Source organism: Parus major, chromosome 5 (assembly GCF_001522545.3).
Source record: "Parus major isolate Abel chromosome 5, Parus_major1.1, whole genome shotgun sequence".
In the NCBI taxonomy this organism is placed as follows: Eukaryota; Metazoa; Chordata; class Aves; order Passeriformes; family Paridae; genus Parus; species Parus major.
In genome coordinates, this window is record NC_031774.1 from 11191338 (window position 1) to 11214171 (window position 22834).

General features: G+C 40.4%; 2 protein-coding genes across 4 annotated transcripts in view; both read right to left on the reverse strand.

The window, feature by feature from the left end:
• NELL1 (neural EGFL like 1) overlaps positions 1–7140 on the reverse strand; it is a 333120-nt gene extending 325980 nt beyond the window's left edge. For all 3 annotated transcript variants that reach the window (XM_015631302.3, XM_015631301.3, XM_015631300.3), the window contains exons 1-2: positions 6979–7140; positions 2976–3104 (exon numbers count right to left, since the gene is read on the reverse strand). In XM_015631302.3, coding sequence (XP_015486788.1) covers positions 2976–3104; positions 6979–7096 — 247 coding nt within the window. In that variant the 5' untranslated portion in view covers positions 7097–7140. The remainder of the gene's footprint in view (positions 1–2975; positions 3105–6978) is intronic.
• Positions 7141–11414: 4274 nt separating this feature from the next.
• The window catches only part of SLC6A5 (solute carrier family 6 member 5), a 33078-nt gene continuing 21658 nt past the window's right edge, over positions 11415–22834 (reverse strand). The window contains exons 14-16 of the mRNA XM_033514949.1: positions 22013–22113; positions 18754–18921; positions 11415–16506 (exon numbers count right to left, since the gene is read on the reverse strand). Of these exons, the coding sequence (XP_033370840.1) occupies positions 16351–16506; positions 18754–18921; positions 22013–22113 (425 nt within the window). The 3' untranslated portion in view covers positions 11415–16350. The remainder of the gene's footprint in view (positions 16507–18753; positions 18922–22012; positions 22114–22834) is intronic.

Here is a 22834-nt window from a genome sequence, read left to right on the forward strand (position 1 = left end):
AATATTATTAAAAAATCAGAATACTCCACCAGCTTTACTGGGATGGTCTCAGACTGAAACCTCAAACACTTCAAAGAAATGTCTTTCTGCATTTTCTCTAGGATAAATTAAATCATGACATCACTCCCCAGAAACTCTGTAACAAACAGTATGCTATCTACTGTAAGAGAGCTATCACTGATCAAAAGTCTAATTAAGAATAATATTTTTCCCTTTCTTTTATGCATATCTTTCTATCACCCCTCCTTCTTCATTTCCTCTTTTTGCCTCTAAAGGCAACTGAAAGAATGCTCAAAACTTAAAGAGCTTTTTCTTTCAAAAAGTTTAATTGACAGAAGGAGAATCTTGCTTAGGAGAACATTCCATATTTTCCTGGACTTACCCTGGACACAAAACTGTCCAGTTGGAGAAGAATTACCATTTCTCTACCTCCAAAATGTAAACTTGCTGGGACACACCAAAGAACACTCTTAGTTTAAACAGCTCCAGTATAGCCATTCTAGAAAATACATCTCACAAGACAGATAATGTTCCACAGGGAGTTTTTATGTAAGCTCAGAGCCCTGATACATGCTGTTAAAGGTGACAAGCAAAACTGTCACTGTGAAAACCACATGCCAAAGAACATACAAACTCTCTTTTTTCCTAAACTAGGGAATCCTCAGCAGTGAAAGCCTGCTAAGGAAGAGGTCTTCTAATGTGGTTCCATGTGCAGCAATCATCCTGCCAGGTGAAACAGGTCCTGCCCTGACCAGAGGTTCCAAGGCCACACTAGAGTAGTGGGGCACAGGGAGGCACAGCACACATGACCTGCTTACACATGGTATAGGCTAATCAGAGGACAGCTGTGCTGAAAGGACCACATCTTTCAAGCTGGAACAGCTAGTCCAAGAGGATACAGTAATTTTAAAATTAAGCACTAACATCCAGGCTTTTCTGTCATCTGGGAGTGTCATGTTAGACAAGGGGTTTTTTTTGTGAATCTCTGAGGGAAAGTAATATTTCTAACAGACATAGCAGTCGCCCATACATTCCTCCGAGTTCTATATTGGTATTACTCTATGGGAAGACAAAAATCAAAATTGAGTACCTCCTGGCTCCAGCCAAAGGACCTGGCACACAGCCAGATTGTAGCTGTAAAGTAAGTCACCTCTGTTAGTAAAAGGGAATCCATACAGCTGCCAACACACTGCTGACATTTAACAAATAACAGAACAAGGAGGGAATAAAATAACAGCGCAGCCTCAGACTTCCATCCCAGCTGACAGCAAAGGCCTCCAGTCTTCTCACAACCCAAGGGCTGATGAGCTTTATTTAAGAGAGTAATTTTCCTGAGCCACCTTCCAAGAAGTTTTACACTAGAGGCAATACTCAAGAACAAGGCTATTCCTGTGTCCATTAGCAAAAAGCATATCTGTTCTGGGAATTAAAATAACCTTTATGTACCTATCTACAGTCTTCATATTATGTATTTCATACAGTAGATGTTTGTCTATTGCTCCTTATGAGCATCTATCTTTCAGCTCATCTGTTATGAATTTTCTAAGTTCCACCGTTTTTTATACCAGTCCTAAGTTCCTAAACTACAAGTGGATGACTCCAAGGAGAAAAGAACAGAAAATCCAAAACATCTTCACCACTAACCTTTCCAAGCTACTTTCATTATCAATAGTCTCAATACAAGTCCAAACAAACATCTCAGACTTCTTTCCTACAGCTCTGACCACCAGCCTGTGAAAACTCTACCACAACAGCTCATCGGTCTGGCTGCAGTTAACTGTATGGAATAGCAACTGGAATTATTAACATATTTACACCGCTGGAGTCCTTAGAGGAATGGCTATACTTTAGCATTGCTTGTCCATAACACACAAACCTAAAGTCAGGGTATCAAAAGAAAAATAATTGATAACTAAATGAAAATAATCAATGCTGCTCTTCTGTATGCTAATTTCGTAATCAATGAAAATTAAGCTACTTGTGTATCATAAAAGACAGGAAACAAATTCTGAAGTGGTCTCCAGAAGCCTCTCTGCTCTGACTCCTAAACTGGCCTTGGACAAGTAAAGAATGAACTAAGATACAGATCCACTTCCCTTATTATTTACAGTAAAGCCAGCCAACACTGCAGATCCAGAACTGAAGCTAAATGAGATCATAATAATTTATGCCTCTAAAAACAGGTATAGAAGGCAGGTAAGAAAAAGGGAAGCACTAATATGCACACTTCAACTGTGACTACAGCACAGTAAAGAAAAAATACAGTAAAGAAAAAAGTCATATAAATATCTTTCTTGCCTAATTGTCATATTGTAACAACTCAGTGCTTCTACGTCATGGGACATTGTCCCTTAATCTAGACCTTACTTAAATACATCATAAAACTACATCCAGAATTTCACTCAGTAAAAATACAAAAAAAATTCAACATCATTTTAAAACAATTCACAAACTTCATGTTAGAATACTTAACGAAGGGGAAAAAAACCCCTACAAAGTGACTTATCCTGTCCTTGATACTCAGCTTGGGCAGTTAAATAGAGAAGTGTTCTATTTGGCCACTTCAGCAGTTTCCACAAAGTTGATGAAAGACTTGCTACATGACCAATCAGTGTCAACACATGAAATGCCTTCTCATAGTTACACAGTTTTAGCTGTATGTCTTTGTATGCATATGATCACAGAAAAAAATAATCAAAAGGCCATCCCTTGAAACCACGCTGACATATTTAGTGAGAAATAAATACTGGGGAGTATTGAAAACCTACCCAGAAATACTTCCCTAATTTCCCTTGCTGACAGCACACACACACAAAAATATTGTCTGTATTTCAGAAACTAATTACAAGAAATAGAAACAAAAGAAAGCAACAGCTAGGTAAGACCACCATTACAGAGAATCACTTAAGCATCAAAGCTTTTCTGAGCTCGTGCAGACAGAAGAGAGAGAAGAAAATTGAGGATGTTTCTCTCACCTTGGAATAAAAATGCTTTGCTGGCATTGTGTAGTCCTGACACTTGTGTTACCCCCAGGGTTGTATTCACCAGATCCAGTTCTGTGATGATATCAATTTGTAAGTCAGGATCCATTCCAAATCCTACAGCTGTTGGAGGCAGAGAGAGTTAGATCAATTTTTATTTCAAATCAGGTAATGTAAAGAATAGACAAGAATATCTAGCACAGACATTTCTAGCACCTTCCCACTCACACACACACTGTACACAGTAATTACTTACAAGACATTAACTGTGCTGCAGGAAAGAGAACATATTCTATTCCAAGTCTTTCAATTAAAATATTTCCTTCCCAGAGATTTTACGACACATGTGTTAAAACATTCTAAAACTGATACATTTATCCAATATCTTCAAAAGGTTAAAGAGTAATAAATAATGAAAAGCATAACCACCTATGCAAAAGGATGAGAGATATTTGCAGCATTCATCTACTGGTGACACTATTTCCAGGGAGAGGGAAGGACTGAAAATTCCTCTCACATTTCCTATGTAGTGCGACCACCTGACCAGGCCCACAGCTCATCCCCTAAATGTAATCCATTTTCCCAACTGGACCAAAGGACCCTGGAGCAGATATGGTAGCCAGGCAAAGAATACCCTCCTGTAGACTAAGAGCCTTGGGTGACTCACCAAGGTGTTTGATATTGCATCTGAAGCATACCTCTGTTTCTGCCAAAGCCTACCTACAAACAACACACATTCACTCACTCAAACCAGCTGCAGCACCTCTGGGCTACAGGAGCACCTACTGGAAAAGCACAAATCTAAACCTGAAATTCATAAAAGGCTTATGCCCAGGAAAAGCCTGGGTATTCTTCAATCTAGTAGGAACCTGATGGGATTGACACAGAAGACAGAGACTCCAGAAGTTCAAACATGCTATATTGGCAACTTGATGGTTAGCACACCAAATTCATCAAACATACCTCCTTTTTTCTAGGGATGAGAAAATGACAGCCTGACCTCAGTGTTTCTCTCAACACAGCAGTAAGAGTGACATGAGATCTGTGCCTGAGACATAGGTCAAATATCTCATGTGGAACCCAAACACTTTCCTAATTAAATTTTTCACTAACATCATTAGTAACAGGAATAGACTCCAAGAATGAAATCCTGACACAGCTGAAGTCAATGGTAAAAGTCCCATTGACTTCCATGGAGGAAGGACATTACCTGTAAAGCACGTTCAGATTGATTTCCACTAAGTAGACTTCGCATTAAGGTCTAAATTGGTTGATTTGTTATTCCAGGACTATACTTCTGGATCATTTAAGCAGCAAGTACTCTAGTTTGATTCTTTGAAAGGCTCTGAGAAATTACTGAGGTGTACAGAACGAACAAGAACTTACATATACTACTCATAAATCTTCTGTACTCCAGCACTTGCTCTTTTCCTTAAGGATGAAAAGTTGTTGGAACAACATGTTGTGCTAACATAGAGAATTCTACTCCACGAAGAACAGAGCACTAAAAAGTACTGAAAATACAGCCTTAGGAGGTCTCTAGCAACCTTACTCTACAAGAAAAATTAAGATCTGGAAACATGTGATGGAACTGAGGCTCCAAGAGTGCTGACATATCCACACGTACACTGTGCTTTCATAAGGATATGGGGATAACCACCTTTTTGTAGAAAATTTAAATTAGGAGAATATTAAAGAACCCAGATAAACTTCTCCAAAGAGAAAAACTTCCCGGATAATCAGCAACATTATCAGACTTTTAGTACTATCTTTGACTTCCACCCTAGGCACTCAGGCACTGAATGACCACAACTGACGCCATCCACACTGATGACAAAAAACACCTTCCCCCTCCTGGAATAAACACCAGCACCAAAACAAGAAAGGACTTGTTATCCTTCTAAGGTTTTCATTCAGAAGAAAAACAGCACAGTGTAAATTGTGTGAAATATACCTATCAGCAAAGACAAGTGTTTGCCATCCCTGTGAGAAACAGAGTATGCTGTCCCTCATTAGAAAGGGGTTACATCTATTCAGACCAGTCATAATCTACTAATGTGAAGGGAGATCAAGTAGGTACTAAAACTTGCTCAACAGAAAGGATAAACTGTGTTCAGTAAGACAAATCTCAATCCCATTAAAGTAAGTGAAAACGCTATCACAGCCATCAACAGGGTAGGGACAGAAACCACAGCAAGCAAGTATAGGCACTTCCATAAATCACAGTAGCTCCACTGCTCTATGAAAGCTGTTTATTCCACCCTGAATACCCAAGGCTCAACGAGTATACTCAACTGGAGCTCCACAGGGTTCGATTTATGCCAACGAAGGATCTTGTGTGATAGCTTCAATGTGTTCTCTTCCAGCTTTTAAAATACTTTGGAAACAGAGACCATTTCTAATGTCATAGTAACTACTTAGCAAGAGTCTACACCACTTTAAATACCTAGTCATTTTCCTGAGCTGGATCATCAGATGGCAGCAGGCACTCAAATGCCTAGTTAATAATTAATAAATAACAAATCAGCAGTTTCAGTATAATAACCAAGTCTCCTTTTCCCCTGTGTTCTCCCCCAGTCTATTCAGAAAGATACGACAGGCGTATCAACCACACTTGCACCTAGTATTTTATGCTGTCTCTTTCCAGTAGAAACACCATCTCTTTCTGAAGTAAAAATTAAGCATCAAGCTGTCTGCTTTCACTGGAGAGCTGTGCAACACCTGGGCCTGATTCTGGATGATGTTACTTTCAATTCCTATTTCAAGTAATTAGGCCATTCCCCTTAAATCAGTGGCTTACACAAGCAACACTCCAAATGCTTCAGGCAGGTGGGTGGGAGTAGAAATCATCTCAGGACTCAGTGGATTCGGCCCAATGTGAGCTGAAGGCACTACAGTAGATTAGAGGATTAAGCCATATAATTATGAATGATGTCACTAGGAAATCCCTAAAATAAATTAATTCTGCCTTACAGCTCTGTCAGCTTTTATTCTCTGCTTCTGCCTTTATCACTTAAACCCAAGCACCAGCAATCATGCCATGCTCTATCTAGCTAATGTGCAGCCATGCAACATATGCAGCACATTTATAATCTCCTGCACATGTGTAATGTGCTATTGGGGATGGAAAAAGTAAAAGTGTGACTTTTACTTAACGCACATTCAACACAATCAAGCCATTTGCACGTACCCACGTGAAACCATTCAAACGGTAAAGACGAGGCTCTAGAAGAGACATTTTGCTCTCTTTCACAACTTCGATGGCAATTGTTGCATACACAGAACTTTCCAAGTAGCAGAGTTTTTGGTCCTGTTGACCATTTAAAAACCGCTGTATGCACTATCAGGAGTAACACCACTATGAAAAGAATGGGCAGTATTTTCTTCCAACTGTTTTTATGCCGCATCTCTCTGTAGATTTTGATGAGGTTATAATTACTGTAAGAATTTAATTATAGAGCATTAATTCCTTTGCACTTTTGATAATTGTGCCGGGTGGCTTCCTTGAGAATAGCTACAAGCACCACGAAGAAACGTGCCCTTCAGCAGCTCCAACCGAGGAGGAGCGGTACGCGGGACCAAGAACAAAGCCTCCGTAAGGAAGAAGCGGTTTTTGGGTCGCGCTATCTGGAGAGATAGAGGAGCCGGCACGGCACCGGCTGGAATAACACGCTTGCAGCCGCATCACGCCCATAGGGCCGCGCCCCCCACCCGGTACCGCGGGCGGCACCGCGCACCACCGCCCAGACACGGCCCCGGGGCCGCCACCCGCGCACCGCCCGCCCGGATCCGCGGCGGCCACCGCTCCTCCGCTCCCCGTCCCCGCGGGGCGCAGCCCGCACGCCGCTCTCGCAAAACTTTCCCACGCCTGCCGCCAGACCCCGCGGAGCGGCCGCCCCGCCGGCAACGAGCCCGGCTGCTCCCCGCGGAGCCCCGCGCCCGCCCCGCTCGGCGCAGCGGGGGATGCACGGCCTCGCCAGGGACCCCAGCCCCTCACCTGCCCCGGCTGTGGCCGCACACGCCCAGAGGAGCAGGAGGAGACCCATCGGCGCTGCGCGGGCGGCGGCGCCTGCTGGCTCCCTCCCCGGCCGCCGGCAGCTGCTGCGGAGCCGCATCGAGCCCAGCGGAGCCGAGCGCAGCCTCCGACGCGCGGAGCGGCTCCAGCAGGAGGCGGTGGCGGCTCCGCCCGCTGCCCAGGCGCGGCCCCGACGCCCCCGCAGCGGGGGCTCCCCGCCCGCCCCCCGCCGTGACGCGCGCCCCCCCCGGGCCTCGCCAGCGCCGCCGCCCGGCCTCGCTGCGCTCCGAGCGGAGCGGCCCCGGCGCGGGGAGCGTCCACTGAGCGCCGGCTCCTCTCTCCGGAACGAGAAGCCCCCGAGCCAGAGGGGCCCGCCACCCGCTGCGGCACGTCCGGGCGGGTGCGAAGTGCGGCCGCGCAGCTCTGCCGGCGGCTCCGGGGCACCTTCCCCTTCTTCTCGACGTAAGAATCAACCCTCATTAACTATTTACTCTTAGTAATAATTTATGCCACCTATGAATAAACAAAAAGAAGTTCTGAGGTATAATACAGAAACCTGTGTCGTTCTTTGGCTTCTTGCATGTCCTTGCTCAGCTCCCTTAACTGTTCTTTCATGCATCTAATGTGTAAAAGGGAGGTAAAGTATTTAAAGATATTCATGAGCCGTATGAGCATCTGCTCTGATAGCTGTTCTAAAACCTGTCTTCAAGTATTTCTTCGCTCTAGCCTTTTAATTGTCTCGGTGCTTGGCAAGGAACACACTACCACATGCCTCAGTTATATGCAATATTTTTCCCTGCAGAACACCTGATTTAATTTTGAAGGACAGTTTATTGGCCCCAGATGATGTTCCCACCCTGCTGAACAGAAGCAAAGTGAGATTTCTAGTTGATCTGCAGTTGCAAGCCCCAGGATCATCCTCTCTGCTGCTTCCCCTCATTGTGATTTTGTGCTGCACAGTGCAATTTCTGGCCATTTTAAATGTTAAATAATAAGCTGTAGATTTGCACAAATTTAGGATGACACCATAAAAATCATACCCATCTTAGGGGTGCAGTTGCATTCATACACATTTACACTGGCAAGAATAAACAGTCTGACTTGGTTGCCTAATTACTTAATTAGTGAGATGCCTGGAAACAGCTGTTCCTGGCTGCCAGCAAGGTAATGCACTCCAGGAAACCTCTGGGGTGGCTACTCAGAACGCACATCAGTAATTTATTTCCGGTGTATCTAAACAACTTTTTCTTCAACTGTAACTTTCCAGCTTCTTCCCTTTGGCTAGGGTGCCCTGATGTCAGCCATGGGGCGAGAGGAGGGGTACACACATAGTATACAAGTGTGTGTGGGTATGCACAGATATTCTATATAACCATAGCAACAAGAGAGAGAGAGAGAGGCAATGGTACCTCAGCAAGTGAAGACACACCCCTCTATTCCGTCCTGTTAACATCAGGGTTCTGCATAGCAGTTACTATCTGATTTTAGACATTTCTTTTTTGGTGAACAGGTCTGTTTATCCAGTTCCTGTTAGCTTATATGTTTGTGCTTATCTGGTAGTAAAACCATTGTCTATTTAGACCCCAAATTGAATCTAATGGAAGTTTTCCATTTTCCACTTGATGCAGAGTCTTAAGTGGATATGTCATTTAAACTGGTCATGGATACATTCTCGAACTGATCTGTTTAACCTAAGCCTGGATTAAATTCTGTTTATAAAAAAATTACTGTGGGTACATGCAAAAATTTGCAAAAATGTTATCAGCTGTAAAGCACAGTTTCAAACACATCTTGAGCATTATCAAGGAAAAGAATATCCTAACCATTACTGATTTGTTCTTATGTTCACCCGAAGCATCCTAAAGCCCACACGTACTGCAAAAAGTAACACAAGCAGCTCCGTAAAAAGAGCTCTGAAAAAAGCTGGGCCCACAGTTGTGACTCTTCCTATAGTCCAGCTCAATGCCCAAATGTTCACACATTTGGAGAGCATTTGGAGAGCACATATGTTCAGCTGTTCATACAGAGAAAGGATATGGCAAATGGATAGAAAACAAAAAATCCCCTTCTTGCAGCCAACACTATTCTTACACCTCCCTTAATCGCCAGAAAATCTGATTTTCTGATACGTTCTTATGGGAAGCATAAATATCTGAAAAGACTGACTTCCAGATAAGAATTAAAACTGTGTTCCTGAGTATTCATAGCAATTTAAAAAAAAAAAATCTGGAGGCACTTTTGCAAGAACAAAGCACTTGTCCTGCAAACTGAGCTGGATTTCAACTCAGATAATATTCTTGTGAATATTGTTCTTGCACTCTCCATTGGTCATTGAATGCATCTTGATCTTGACCTAAATTATTGTGAAGTTGCTAACTGTGTAAACTGTTTCTCCTGCCAGCCACAAAGGTTGTGACATTTTGTAGTTTGAGGAAGGATTTTTGAGTAGGCCCAGTGTCTCTCTGAGCAGTTGCAGGGCTGTCTGTGTGCCACAGCTAAAATGCAGTTGAAAGCAGTATTACTTCAAGGGTGTCTGAATATGTGTGGACTCAGTTGCCAGCTGCGCTGCAAATGCTGGGAAACAGCAGTGCTTCCACCTGGGCAGGGGGAATTTTAAAAAGTCCACCACTTGTAGTTCATGGGGAAGAAAACCTCCTCAATTCACAAATAAAGCTTGTGCCCCTGGAAAGCCTGCCTGCACGGGGACACTTGAGCTCCCTAAAAGGTGAGTTTGCTGTGCTGCCAGTAGAGGGCAAGAATTAGCAGCAGCACTTAGACTTGAATATTGTGAAGAGTAAGTGGGAAGGAAGGGGGATTACTGTATGCCATGCTTGCCTTTGCCCACTGACAAATACTTATAAAGGACTATATAATCAGTTCACCGGGCTAGAAGTATCCGCTTTAGGGTTTACAACTAAATAAGTAACAAACAAATCCATCAGAGTGAAGCCTTACAAATAAAAACATTTGTCTACTTCTGTATGCAGTCAAGGAGCAATATTTACTGCTCTTTTTATTATTATTATTTTTAATTCCTAAACACATTAGTTAGCTAATGTTTGAAGACCAAGAAGTCTAAAGTAAACTTTACAGCTGATTAATCCATTTGGTATAAGGTGTGCCCTTCAACCTCCACACTGACCATAGGAATTTCAGCACCAAAAAAGTAAAATTATTTCAGACTAAGTACATCTGTAAGCACTGTAGAAGAACATGTGCCTATCTTCCAGCTGTTAAATAACATGCATTGGTTTAAATTGTGGCCATGGTCAGTCCATACAACCAAGTTAAAAGGACATAGATTTTTATCTGTTCCCATGAGTTTAAGGATTTGATGCAGTAGCTGCCTAATGGTGACAGCAAATGACTCTCTCCCATTGTATGTGTTGTATCATTGATTTATGCTGGTTTGGGGGTTTGACACATTCCATATGATTCAATTTTTCCTCCTGAAAAGGGTGTTAATGGCACTCAGCTTTCTCTCAGGACTCTCATGATGCTCTCTGGTAAGTTCAGACTTCCCCAAAATGAAATCTGCCTGCACGCATAATGTACAAAGAATGGCTGTAATCTCCCATCAAAAGGTCCTACCACCTCCTTTACCCATGCATGCACATTTCAGAGAAATACAAGCTTAAAGACAGAACAAACTTAAACAGTCCTGCCACCCAGCTATAGAGTAGTCTTCAGATTCAGACCCTTGCCTGAAATGAATCATGCTCTTGGCACAAGTATCTCTTGTGCTACCACTTTTGCTGACATGTTGTGATGTCATGCTTCAGTGCTCTATTTGGGGAAAGTTTCTCAAAAGCTCGTGTCTGCCAACAATGAAACAGGTTGGACCAGTACCATTTCCACATCAGGCTGGGAAGGGAAGAACCTGCTTTCCAAATCAGTGCTGTGGCACATGGCCCTCACCACATGGCAGGAATTCAAACACAAGGTACAGTAACACCAGAAACTGTTACTTACACTTTCCTTCGTCACTTGGTCCTCCTTTCAGCCTCCCATTTACATCTCCATCACATATGAACCTCTCTTGTTTTTAACAGTTTAACAACCTTTGGGATAAATTGAATTGATAGGATAAGAAGGATTTAAACAAATCCAGTTGGTCCTCTGTTAAGCAATCAGTTGTTCCACAACATACAGAACACTCAATAGTTAAGAATAGTTAAGAAACCAGCTCTTTAAATGATACTTGATTCTGCATCCTCCTCTCTCTCTGCAACATCCCCATTTCACAGGAGGGCTGTTTCCAGTTGCTGCTCAATGTTTCTAACAATCAAATGGATCAGTTCTGAAGATACCTTAAGGCTGTGTGTTAAGTAAGAATGATATTTGTGATGTGTGTTGGGTGGGGAAGCCAGCTGTGGAAAAAAAGAGATATTTTATTTACCAGAAAAGTTGATGTAATTTCTGTTTTAAACACTGGACATTTATTTAGAGTCTTTAGAGCCCATACATTGTTGAATAATTTTAATTATCACATCCAAATATATTAGGCAAATATATAATACAATAAATTGCTTTTGTACACATAAATACAAAATTTGAGGTAGGGCCTCAAGAATAATGATTTCTGAAATTAACAACATACAGCAACATAGTATGTACTACATGAGATACATATGATGCATGCTTTGTAACAACATATCTTTTGCACATACAGCAAATGAAAAAAAAAACTGTAGTGATCTGGTTAGGGTACAAGTCTTTATCCATAGGCAGCAGTACCCCATAGATTGCCTGTAAATATATATATATATATATATATTTATATATGACATTACGCAAGTAATTAAGATTTTACCCATCAGCGATGGGTCCGTAATAAAGTGCCATAGGACACAGGGAGCAAATTCTCAGCTGGTGTAAATTGTCACAGCTCCAGACAAAGCTGTGGCAATTTATACCAGCCAAGCATCTACCTTACAAGGTAATACTACATGATATAAAGGACTGATAACAATATGGTTTAGTCAATTTTCCTATCAATGGAAGATAGCTATAAGGCAAATGGTTACCTGAAGATGTATTTAAATGTTATGGGCAAATAAAATATTGCAAGCATTAAGATCCAACCTAGTTCCCACATTATGAAAAACCCCTCAGGAAAACCTTCTGTCTTTGGTAATAGGCTGCCTGAGGGTGGCAAAGGCAGAAATCCCAATCTCCCCTCCTTCCTCAAGTCACTGATCCAAGCCCCTCTGGAATGTCAAGCTCTGGCCATTTTCCAGGTACCTTACGTATACACCATCTAACTGCAAACCAAGAAACAAGTGTCTCTTACAACAGCAGAATAGAGAAACTTTCTGGGATGCCTCTGGTCAAAAAGCTCTGCTGTCTGCGAGACCACAGTCCCTGCAAGTCTGTCCTTGATTGCAAGAAGTGTAACTGCAGAATAAGAAACCAACAGGAGACCAATGACTGCCATAATTAATCATTGCTTGAACGCGGGCAAAAAAAAATCATAATATCCATACAACTGTACACCACAAAAAGACCAAAGATATTTAAAATCAGTTGGGTGTTGGAATTTGATGGTAAGACATAGTCACACAGTGTATCAGAAACAATGATCTTCAGTGTGGAGGCACATCTAATGTGGTCATTGGAGCAGAAATGAATTAAAAGACTACTTGGACTCAATTGAAACCTCATATAAAGACAATCCAAGTCTTTCTCGATTAAGGGTCATTTTGTTAAACCCTTCTTTTGGAAACAAAGTGCTGCCTCGTCTAGCTGAAACACAGATTTTGAACATTGCATATTAAAAACACTTGGAAGACCCCCAAAGAATTTGAAGATGGCAAGAATTTGTATTAGATGTAATCTTTAATGCATACAATAATGTATCTCAGCTCATTCAGAAATTCAATTTAATTTCAAAGAAAAAATATGCATCATAATTTCACCATATTTAAACATCTTTTACTCACAAGATAGATAGATCTGAAAGTACACACATCACTTTTTTACTAATATGGCTTTTCCCCGTCCTTTTTTTATTTTAAAGGTCTTTACTGTTATGCTATTAGTTATTAAATTTATTTTTAGAAAATTATCAAAGTACATGCAAACTTTCCTTAGAACATGGTAAATTAAGTGCATTCCCAAACTTCAAGGTAATTTCTCGTTTAAAGAAGACACTGCTGGTTAATTTAATCTCAACTTTCAGATTTGGACCATAAAATACTCTAGAAAAATTCTCATGTGACCAAAATAAACCCTTGCTTTTCACATGCAGTGAAAACTTCACATCTTTTGTGATTTTTGTATGCATTTCTCCCCTTTTCCAAAGATTTTTGCAAGCCTAGCAATGGGGTCAAAGCTGAAGACAAAGATTAGCTAGCAAAAATTCACAATCATCTGTTTACAGAGTTTCAAATTTAAGCCTAATACTGTGCTAATGACTTTGTGGGCACAGGAACAACATCTAAATTAAAAGCAAGCAGATTACTTACATAAATCATGGAAAGCAATTCAGCCACAATTTCATATACAGTCTGGTTTGATAATCCAAGCCAAAAGATATATCCCAGCAGTATTCCTTCAGATGGTATCTCATAATCCAGGTAGGCAGTAACTGACATCCTTACACTGAGGGAACTTTATGGCAGTGAGTTAATCCCAGTTCCAAGGCATGCCTTGAGACAAGCCAGTAAGTGAAAGGATTCAGTACTCTCAAACTATTTGACTGTACTTTCTCTTTTTTAAAGAGGACCAAATCTATGTATATTCATTGAATTTTTTTAATGACAGTAGTAGCAAAAACTGGCTTGGTCCAAAAATCAAACCAAGATGCAAGGGAATATTGGTCAATAGAGACCCCAAGTGATTTATCCCAACATAAATATGTAATTCCCAAGAGAGGTGCTGACTTAAGTTCCTTTCTGCACCCAGGGAAGGTCCCTCAGCCCTACCTGGGAACCAAACTTCCAGCTCATCCTTATGGACCTTCATGAGGTCAAATATAGCATGGCTTCTCAAACCTCTCTCTGTCGGGAAAATAAAAGCCAGAGGTAAGAAGAGCAAGTCTTTCATTAAAATAGCAGGCAAAGCTGAAGCAAGGGGGAGCAGCTTTAAGGCAGAGAAGCTCACAGTCTTGCTGTTGTGTGAGACAGGGACCAACAAGAGCCTGTAGAGCGGAGATTCAGGGGTCATTGTAAAATCTTGTGGAATCTGCCCTCCCTGCTCTGGATGACAGCCCCTGATAGTGCTTCACTTGTTCTGTGTGAGGATTAAAGGTCTCCAGCAGTGCCTAGAAGTGGCAACACTAATTGCCCCATGAAAGAGGAAGTTCAACAAAATGATTAATATATTTCATATACATATATATATACACACAGAGAGAGAAAAGGAGTTAACGATTTGTGGAAGTGTTTACTTTAAGGTTAAGTTTTTTGTTTTCTTCAGTGGGATGAAAACAACGCACCTACTGATCTACAGACACACATGAATTGAGGATTTACCTGAGACCCTGTAATATGAAGACAGGCAGACAAAAGAATGGGATAGAAACAGTCCCCTGAAAGGAAAGGACATTTACAGGCTACTACAGCAGTGTCTGTGGGGAGGAAAAACCTGGCTAAACTACTAAGCTCATCATTTCTACATTGATTGGTAAGATATTTATAGGGACATAAAACATCACTAGCACACACTACATGAACACTGATCACCATTTAAAAATATCATATATGTATATATAGGATATAATAAGATAATAAAGGTTAAATTTTGCCAATTATTGAAGATATATTTTTCTCCCTCATTCTAGTGCATTTACAATAAGTTGGGCTAGTTTTCTATTTAGGTAAATAAATGTATTCTTAAAAAGCTCTGTTTTTCACTCTGCCCAATAGGGAACAAAACTATTTAAGTCTAATATTCATATGACTGCATATATCTGATTTCTAAAATGTAATGGTTTAGGATGTTCTACTCCTATGTTTATGATGGCCCTCTACTAGATTATCCTTTCCTCCCAGTCCTTGCATTTTCTATCTTAATGTTGCGTCTGTGTGGATGACTGCAGTGATTAATTATTGTGGATTTGGGGCTTTTTATTTAATGAAAATGTTTTAATGAAAAAAATACCCTATACATGTTTCAGAGAAAATAATGTTTTGAAGAATTTATGTGCTATATATATAATATATAGACAGGTGGGGTCCTGCTATTTCCCCATTGGCTGAAAGAGAAGAATACACCATCTAATGGTTATAAGTTATATAAAGGTGCTTATAGGCAAATGAACAGGGAGTCACAAGGTTGAACAGCACATCTAACTTCTAATAACTGCTTTCAGGTGGTAACTAGACTACACTTACCACTGTAAGAATACAAAGTTAGGCACAAATTATATGATGGCTTCTTAGGAGATACTGTAAACAAAAGCAGAAAAAGAAGGAAAATTATGTTCAGAGTATTGGAGCAAAGTGACTAAAACCACAGGTGCACTTGGCTTGGAACAAGTTGTCAGACACTTTGTAGAACTGAGGCATACATAGTTGAAATGACAGATATCAAAGTATCAAAAGAAACATATGACAGGACTTCAAACAGTGATGCCCATAGAACTCATTCTGGCACCATTTCCAAACCAGAACTAGACTCAAATGCAGTTTAGTCCCAGTCTCAATTATAATTTTTAGAAATGTTGTTCTTGTTTTTCTACTTGAAAAGATCAAATGGATTATTGTGTTTCTGTTCTCACTCCATATATTGCTTCCTGGTATGCTGTTTCAAGGCTTTCCACTTGTTTAAATAACATAACAGTCCCTCCAAGTTAGTATTAATCATAAAGGAAGTGTGCAGACATGATGGGTCAAGGTCAGCTGTCAGTGGAGAAAAAGCAACCCCATTGCTATAGCAGCCATATGCTGGATTTACATCAGGACTACAGGAGATCCCATTCTTTGCTCATTTCCACCATTTTTGAGGGCTGAACCTTCCTTGGAATACATTGGTAGCAAAATCCTAGTCCCATCACAGCTACCTGTTACAAAGGGTGCTTTCTGGAAATGGGTCAAACTGCACACCTCATTTCCTCCAAAGACTTTGGTTGGTTGTTTTTCTTTTTATTCCTATAACTAACAACACCTGGTTATATCATCTGTCACACATAGGGCTTCTGCTGTGTCACTGGGTACAGAACATGTCATGGGCATCACCTACACCTGGAAGTGGTCGTTAGGCCTCCTCTATGGCATGCAACCCTAAGTCCTGCTTTCCTAAGCAACCACTTTCAGGCAATGTGGAAAAGAAGAAATGGTGGGTGAAAAAAAAATGGAAAAAAAAAAATCAGAGAAATTTGACAATGTTATTGCCACCCTTTTGTAATAATTACTAGCATTGGGTTCCTAATTCCATATCCTTCACTGGCAGTTTAAGTCCCAGAGAGGAGGTTCCCAGCGGATCAATCATGTTCCGGTAACGTTCACCACGGTGCTTCGCAAGAAATGGACCCCAGTCAGGCTGTGGAGAGCACACCAGCTTGAGCCGCTGTGACAGGGGAGAGAAAAGAGAGTCTCATTTGGTGTCATGGAGCAGAATTACAATGCAGAAGAAGTGAGGATAGACTCAAGATTATTGATGATGGCCCAGAAATGCTCCACTGCTCAGCATTTGTTTTGCACAAAGTTTTCAAGACTAATAGCGAATAGTGTCCAGGTTTGATTATACATTCTCCCCCACACCATGTGTGGGGAGCTCAGAACTACTGCCACAGACTGTGAGGCTCTCTTACTGAAAGATATGTGCACAATTACTTAGCCCAATGGTCTAAGCAGTGGGTAAGTGCATTCAAATAATTGGATTTCTATTTAGCATATTTCCCCAAAGTATACAAACTACCAAAAAGTAGTACATCACTATGAATGAACAAAATTTTAATTCTGAGATGACAAAATGTTTCATTTCTATCTACAGGAAAAAAGAAAGAGGAGAATGTCATCTGGCAAACAAAAATTTTCTGATCTTTCCACTGAGTACTTTATTGAATATGTAATTTGATCAGTACATTCACAGATAAAAAGGAAAGAAAACGTATTTTTGATGACTTAAGAGGGAACAATTATATGTTTATTACCTAATAAAGTGAATCAGACCTCTCTATCAGTTATTTTAATCTCTGCTTAATTACCAGTTTGCAACTTTTACCTCCCAAATCAACTATAATAATTTTATGTAGCAGACTCAATATTGAGGAAATAGTAGAATACAGCTGAAATATCTTCAGCAAAAACCCTTTCAAAACATATCCAGTTCTTGGGGGTTTCTTTGGATGCACACCTAGAAAGGCAGTAAGGGAAGCACCCTATTTTTGTGGCAATATGTATGCCAGTTTTACACGTGAGAACTTTTGAAGCAGAACCATTTGTGTCAGCAAGAGAAGTTTATGAGACAAGGAACAAGTAAATATAATTCCACATTAGCTCATTTCCAGTAGGGGCAGTTGTCTCCTGACCCAGGCACTCCAGTCTGCTCTACACAAGAGCTGATGACCCTTTAGACAAGTGGCCTCACTGCCTACTGCTTAGATGCTCTCCCTAGGGTGTCCCACCGCTGTGAAAATTCCTCTCCTACAAAATTCCTTTGCTCTGTGGGAAGCAGAGAAGTATGGTCTTTCCCCTTAGGCATGTGTAGTGTGACATATCAAGAGACCAAAAAGATTATACTATTTTAGTACTTTTTCTCTCCTTTTCATTTTTGAAGCAAGAAACTGCCCCAGTGGGATTTGCGGGGAAGCTGAACTGCGAAAGCGGCTACAAAAAGGAGAGCAAGTATCTGTTCCTTCTCCCAAGGTGGGAACAGCACAAGAGCAGGCAGTGATGAGAAGACAGAACTGAGAAAGCCTCAAAGATCTAAAATAAGAGCATTGAGCTTTTCCAGAAGCCAGAGGCAAGGCAATGAAGGGATGAAATGCTGACTTTGCTGTACCACACCCTGCCAGGGACTGAGGAGCCAGCAGGATGGGAGCAGTCAGGGAGAGTGGGGGTGACAGGCAGAGACAGGACACAGGAATGGGGAGAAGAAGGTGACCATCACATTTCTGAAGCAGTGGGGGGAAGTGCCAGGAATCCAATTAGCAAAATAAACAAAAGAAGCTTAAATTAAAAATAAAACTTGTAATTATTTTACACACAGGTGTCAGAAAGGATCAGCTAATTCAAGAATAAAGAAATGAAGGGTAAAAGCAAAGATTGCCAGCTAGGTTCTATAACAAATAGTTTGAGATGCATGAAAAACCTTCCCACTCTGCACCTTATTCCTGGACTTCAGTGAGTGGCACAACTTGTGGAGCACATCCTGGATGATTCCAGTACTGAACCGCCCCTAACTTTGCACACCGGCAACTCCTGATTGACCTCTCCTAGTGCTGATTTCCAGGCTCCCTGGGCACGGTACACACCAGCAGCTGAGGCTTCCTGTGGCTATATGCTGCTTTTGCAACAAGGCCAACAAATCTGGAAAAACTTTCTTCCAAGAAAGCCAAACAAAACCTCATTAAATTTGTCTAGATCCCATAAAACAAACCACTCCACAATTTAGGACCATGTTTTTTTGAGAAACTAGGAATAGAAGGTCTACATTTTGAATCAACTGAGCATCTCTTTGCAACACAATAACTAGTTTACCAGAAAGTAATCTGAGCAGTATTAGACATTCAATACCTCAAAAACCAATGTAAAATGAAAGACACAGTCTCCTGTGCCGTATTTTTAAACAGCAAAAAGACAGAGGAATTACCTCAATAAATTTGCCGGGGGCTAGATGCATTTTTATCACAAACATAACTGGGATCCAGATGACTGAGCAGGCCAGCATCAGCCACCCGAGCACCATGGACCAGCCTGGGTAGTGGTAAGCTCCATAAGTCATGGGTTCCCACTGGTAAAAACTGAAGCAGAGAATAAACTGGGAACAAGAAAGGAAAACAAATATGTTTGAGTGAGCAAAACAAGCCTGCTATGCAACAAATGGTGGGTGTCCACACACAGATTTGGTGTATATGGAATACAAATAAAAGTACACATACCTAAGGCAGGGTACTGCCAAAAGCTCTAATGAATGGATTCCAGAGTCTGAATCTAATGAGTTTCAAGGAAATCTTGCAAAATCCCCAAACAATCACTGTATTTGTGCCAGAATAATTGAAATCAGAATTTTGTCCCTAGAGTAACATAGTTTATTACATGGTCTATTGTCAGTTTTATCTAATGTGATTATGCTAGGATCTCAATTTCACTTACTGTATGAACAGCAATATATCTGCTTACATTTGTGCATAATTCAGTAACTTTTGGAAAATTCCTGTGCTTGCAATAATTGCACATAGAAGATTTATAGAAGTATAACTAGGTGAAGGCACATATAAAAATGATCAGCTCTAGTTCTAGAGATGGGGAATCTAATGAAAGTCTAATATTAGGCTATCCAAATGTATCAAATTCAAATATTAGCTTTACAGAGGTAATAATAGAAAAGAATTCATTACTTGGTTTTGCTTTGTATGTTTCCATTGAATAAAAATTTAATTATAACTCATCAGTGTCAATTTATTTCTCACTGTAACTTCACCAAATATTGCATTTGGAGGGAACAACAACAGAACATGCAAGTTTAGAGAGTAAACATGGTCAGTTCAAATTTGTTTCCCTTAACAAACAACATAATTCTCTATTCCCTGGTTGTGATTACTGACAGTAGCTATGAGCACAAGTTACTGACAGTAGCTGTGAGCACAAGTCTGATTAGTAAAGGATCTGAGCAATTTGCAGAAGAGCCTTACAATTCCCTTCAGAAGTGTAAAATAGGGTCTAAGGCAGCATCTTGAAAATAACCACGGGAAAAAAAAAAAAAAGAAAAAAAAAAAGATAAAAACATCCCATATGCACATGCCTTCATTCTTAACAAAGTCCCAAAGAGAAGATAAATACCACTGATATCATCCTAACACTATAAACTGGACTATGTCGTCAAACTTTTTAAAAGTGATTTGCAAACTACAGTCATACATTGTCACAATCAAACAATAGATAGTTAAGATGGATCTACCTTGTTTTCACACAGAGCAATACTGTAGTGCAGTGAAGACAACTGGTAAAGAAAATCTGTGTGAGAAAAGTAGACTTACCTTAATTTTACCCATTGGAGAAATAATTCTCACCATAGAAAATTTCATTTCTTCACAACTTAGGATTTTGTTTAGTTCACCAAAACTCACTGATCCCTTAATACAAACATTCCTGTCTGCGAAAACTAAACCTTTTCCAGCATTCAGGAAAAAATGTCCTCATTTGTGAATTAACAATTCTGAAAAGAAGTTATTAACCTCATCTAGTGCCTTTTTCTTCCCCCTCCAGGAATAAAAAGGTTTGCCACCACTTACACTGCACTAAAGAACAGCACATACAGGAATTTCCCAGCACATGAGCTGAAGTACAACTTCTCTGGAAGCATCAACTGCAAAAGACTAGAAAGTCACTGCTTTGCTTCTCCACCCACCAGATGAGCTCATACTTACTGATTCAGAATGTGTGTCTTTTCAGAAATTCCAGAAACTTATCTTGTATCTGAACAGCTAAGAAAACTCACCTGGAAAAGCCGTGGCTGCCCCATCCCTGGAAGTGTTGAAGGCTAGGTTGGATGGGGCCCTGAACAACCTGGGATAGCAGAAGATGTCCCTGCCCATGGTAGGGGGGTGGAGTGAGATGAGCTTTTAAGGTCCCTTCCAACTCCAACCATTCTGTGATTGTGTGACTTGGAGGAACTATTTCATACCGCTGTGAAACAACGAGTATTTAAAACCCTACACAAATACAGAACTTTCTGCACCTGTGGTTCAGGCTTGAAGACTTCCAAGTGGAGGTACATGCGCTCAGAAAATATGGTGAAAGAAGTCTTTGTTGTTTTGTGCTGATTTGTCAAGCTACGACTTTTGAAATGGCTGAAATAATTATTTCATTTTTATGTCAAAATAATGATATGTGATTTCAGATTGTATCTCCACTTAGGTTAAAATGTAGAGGAAGCACTGTGTTAGAAACCTAGATGGCAAAGGAAGATATGGTTATTGGATTTGGACCCCTGGACTTGAAAAAATCTTTCATAGCTATGGTGAAATAGAGAATGTGACACCTTTTGATTAAATGGAGACCTAAACGTGAAGTAAATACTAACTGAATTTGAAGGAAGGAACTGGGGAGGAAGTGAAAGTGGAAGATAAATAGGAAGAATAGCAAAAATAAACCAAACAGGCTGGATTTGTATGAAACGTACAAAGGGCTCCATTCCTCCCCCAGGGGGCGGCGCGGCCGCAGCCGCTGTCCCGCAGCGCCACCTCCCGGGGCCTGGGGACGGGACAGTCCCGCTCCTCCCTCCTGTTCTCACTCGCCGTTCCACCTCAGCCTTTCCAAAGCATCCCTCTTAAATCAGTTCATGTGTCAGTAAAGTGCTCTTTTCCCTAGCCCGATCTGACAGCAGACAGTAGGATCTTGTATTTTCTTTTCCTTATGCATACATAAATATCACACACACACACACACACATATATTTTCGTATACAATTATATATATATATATATATTCATATACAATTATACATTCATATACCATTTTTATATATATGTACATATGTGTGTGTATATGTGTATATATATTTGTATGTATGTACGTATATGTATATGTGTATATATATATGAGTGTGTGTGTATATATATATTCATATACAATAATATATAATGCTGTCATGCAGTGGTGTGCCATAGAAGCATTTTGCATGGCCAGAAAAAGCCACCGTTTTCCTGGTAGACTCACCATCAGTCTCCACCAAAAACACCATTACTTAGACTGTTTCTACTACATACCCCTGGCAAGAACACATGCACTGTCTTTAAGTACCTGCATCCAAGTTCTAACTACTAGCACCCAGAAACATCATGAATAATGAACAAGCAACAACAAAACTCTTTGGAGAAGATGCTAAATTTTTGTTTGCGTTTGCTTACTGTTAAAATAGTTGGGGTCACAAATGCCCAACAGACTCTCCAGAATTTACTTGGCTGGAATCCAATCATCATTTCTATATCTTCACAAAATCTTTGCAATCCTGTAAACAGCAAATGGAAAAACAATTAGGTGTGAAAGAAGCCAGCTGCAGTCTGCAACACAGCTCTGGTGTCCTCCTTTGTGTCTAACTACAAAAACACACTCCAACTTTTTGGTTGAAAACTTCCTTGGAGGAGCTAACTACACAGTAAAAATGGGACTAATAGTGTGGGAACCATTCCAATAAATCATTTCATTCTGAAGGATTAAAGCAATTGAGCTTTTACACTGACATTAGGTGTCATTAGGTGTTTAGTATGTTTTGTGTTAAAGCCTTAAAAATATGTATTGGGTAGCTGCAATTATTTGTCTATTTATTTCCCTGTGAAGCTCAGCCTTATTAATATCTGTTATACCTGCTTCAGCACAGACAGTATTTCAGCTTCTCTATAACTGCTACATGACTAGATTACAGCTGTAGTCCTTAGCATTGAAACTGATGTCCTGTTCTTTTTCACCTGATGTATAAGAGATATTTGAAATTCCTAGAGAGCACCTGCAAAAATTTTGAATTGTATTCAGTGCTGTCTGAACAAAAAGATAAAGCAATGTGTTAGTTCTTCAGATTATTGTATTGATTTCATCTATAAAGTTACTTGAGATAATAAAACATGCAAGATTGAAAAATTATATTTCAGCCACTCTGCAGCTCCCCCCAGGCAATGCCATGTGACAGGAAAAGGTTTGTTGGTCAGCAGCTGCTGTTCCCTGGTGGTTATTAA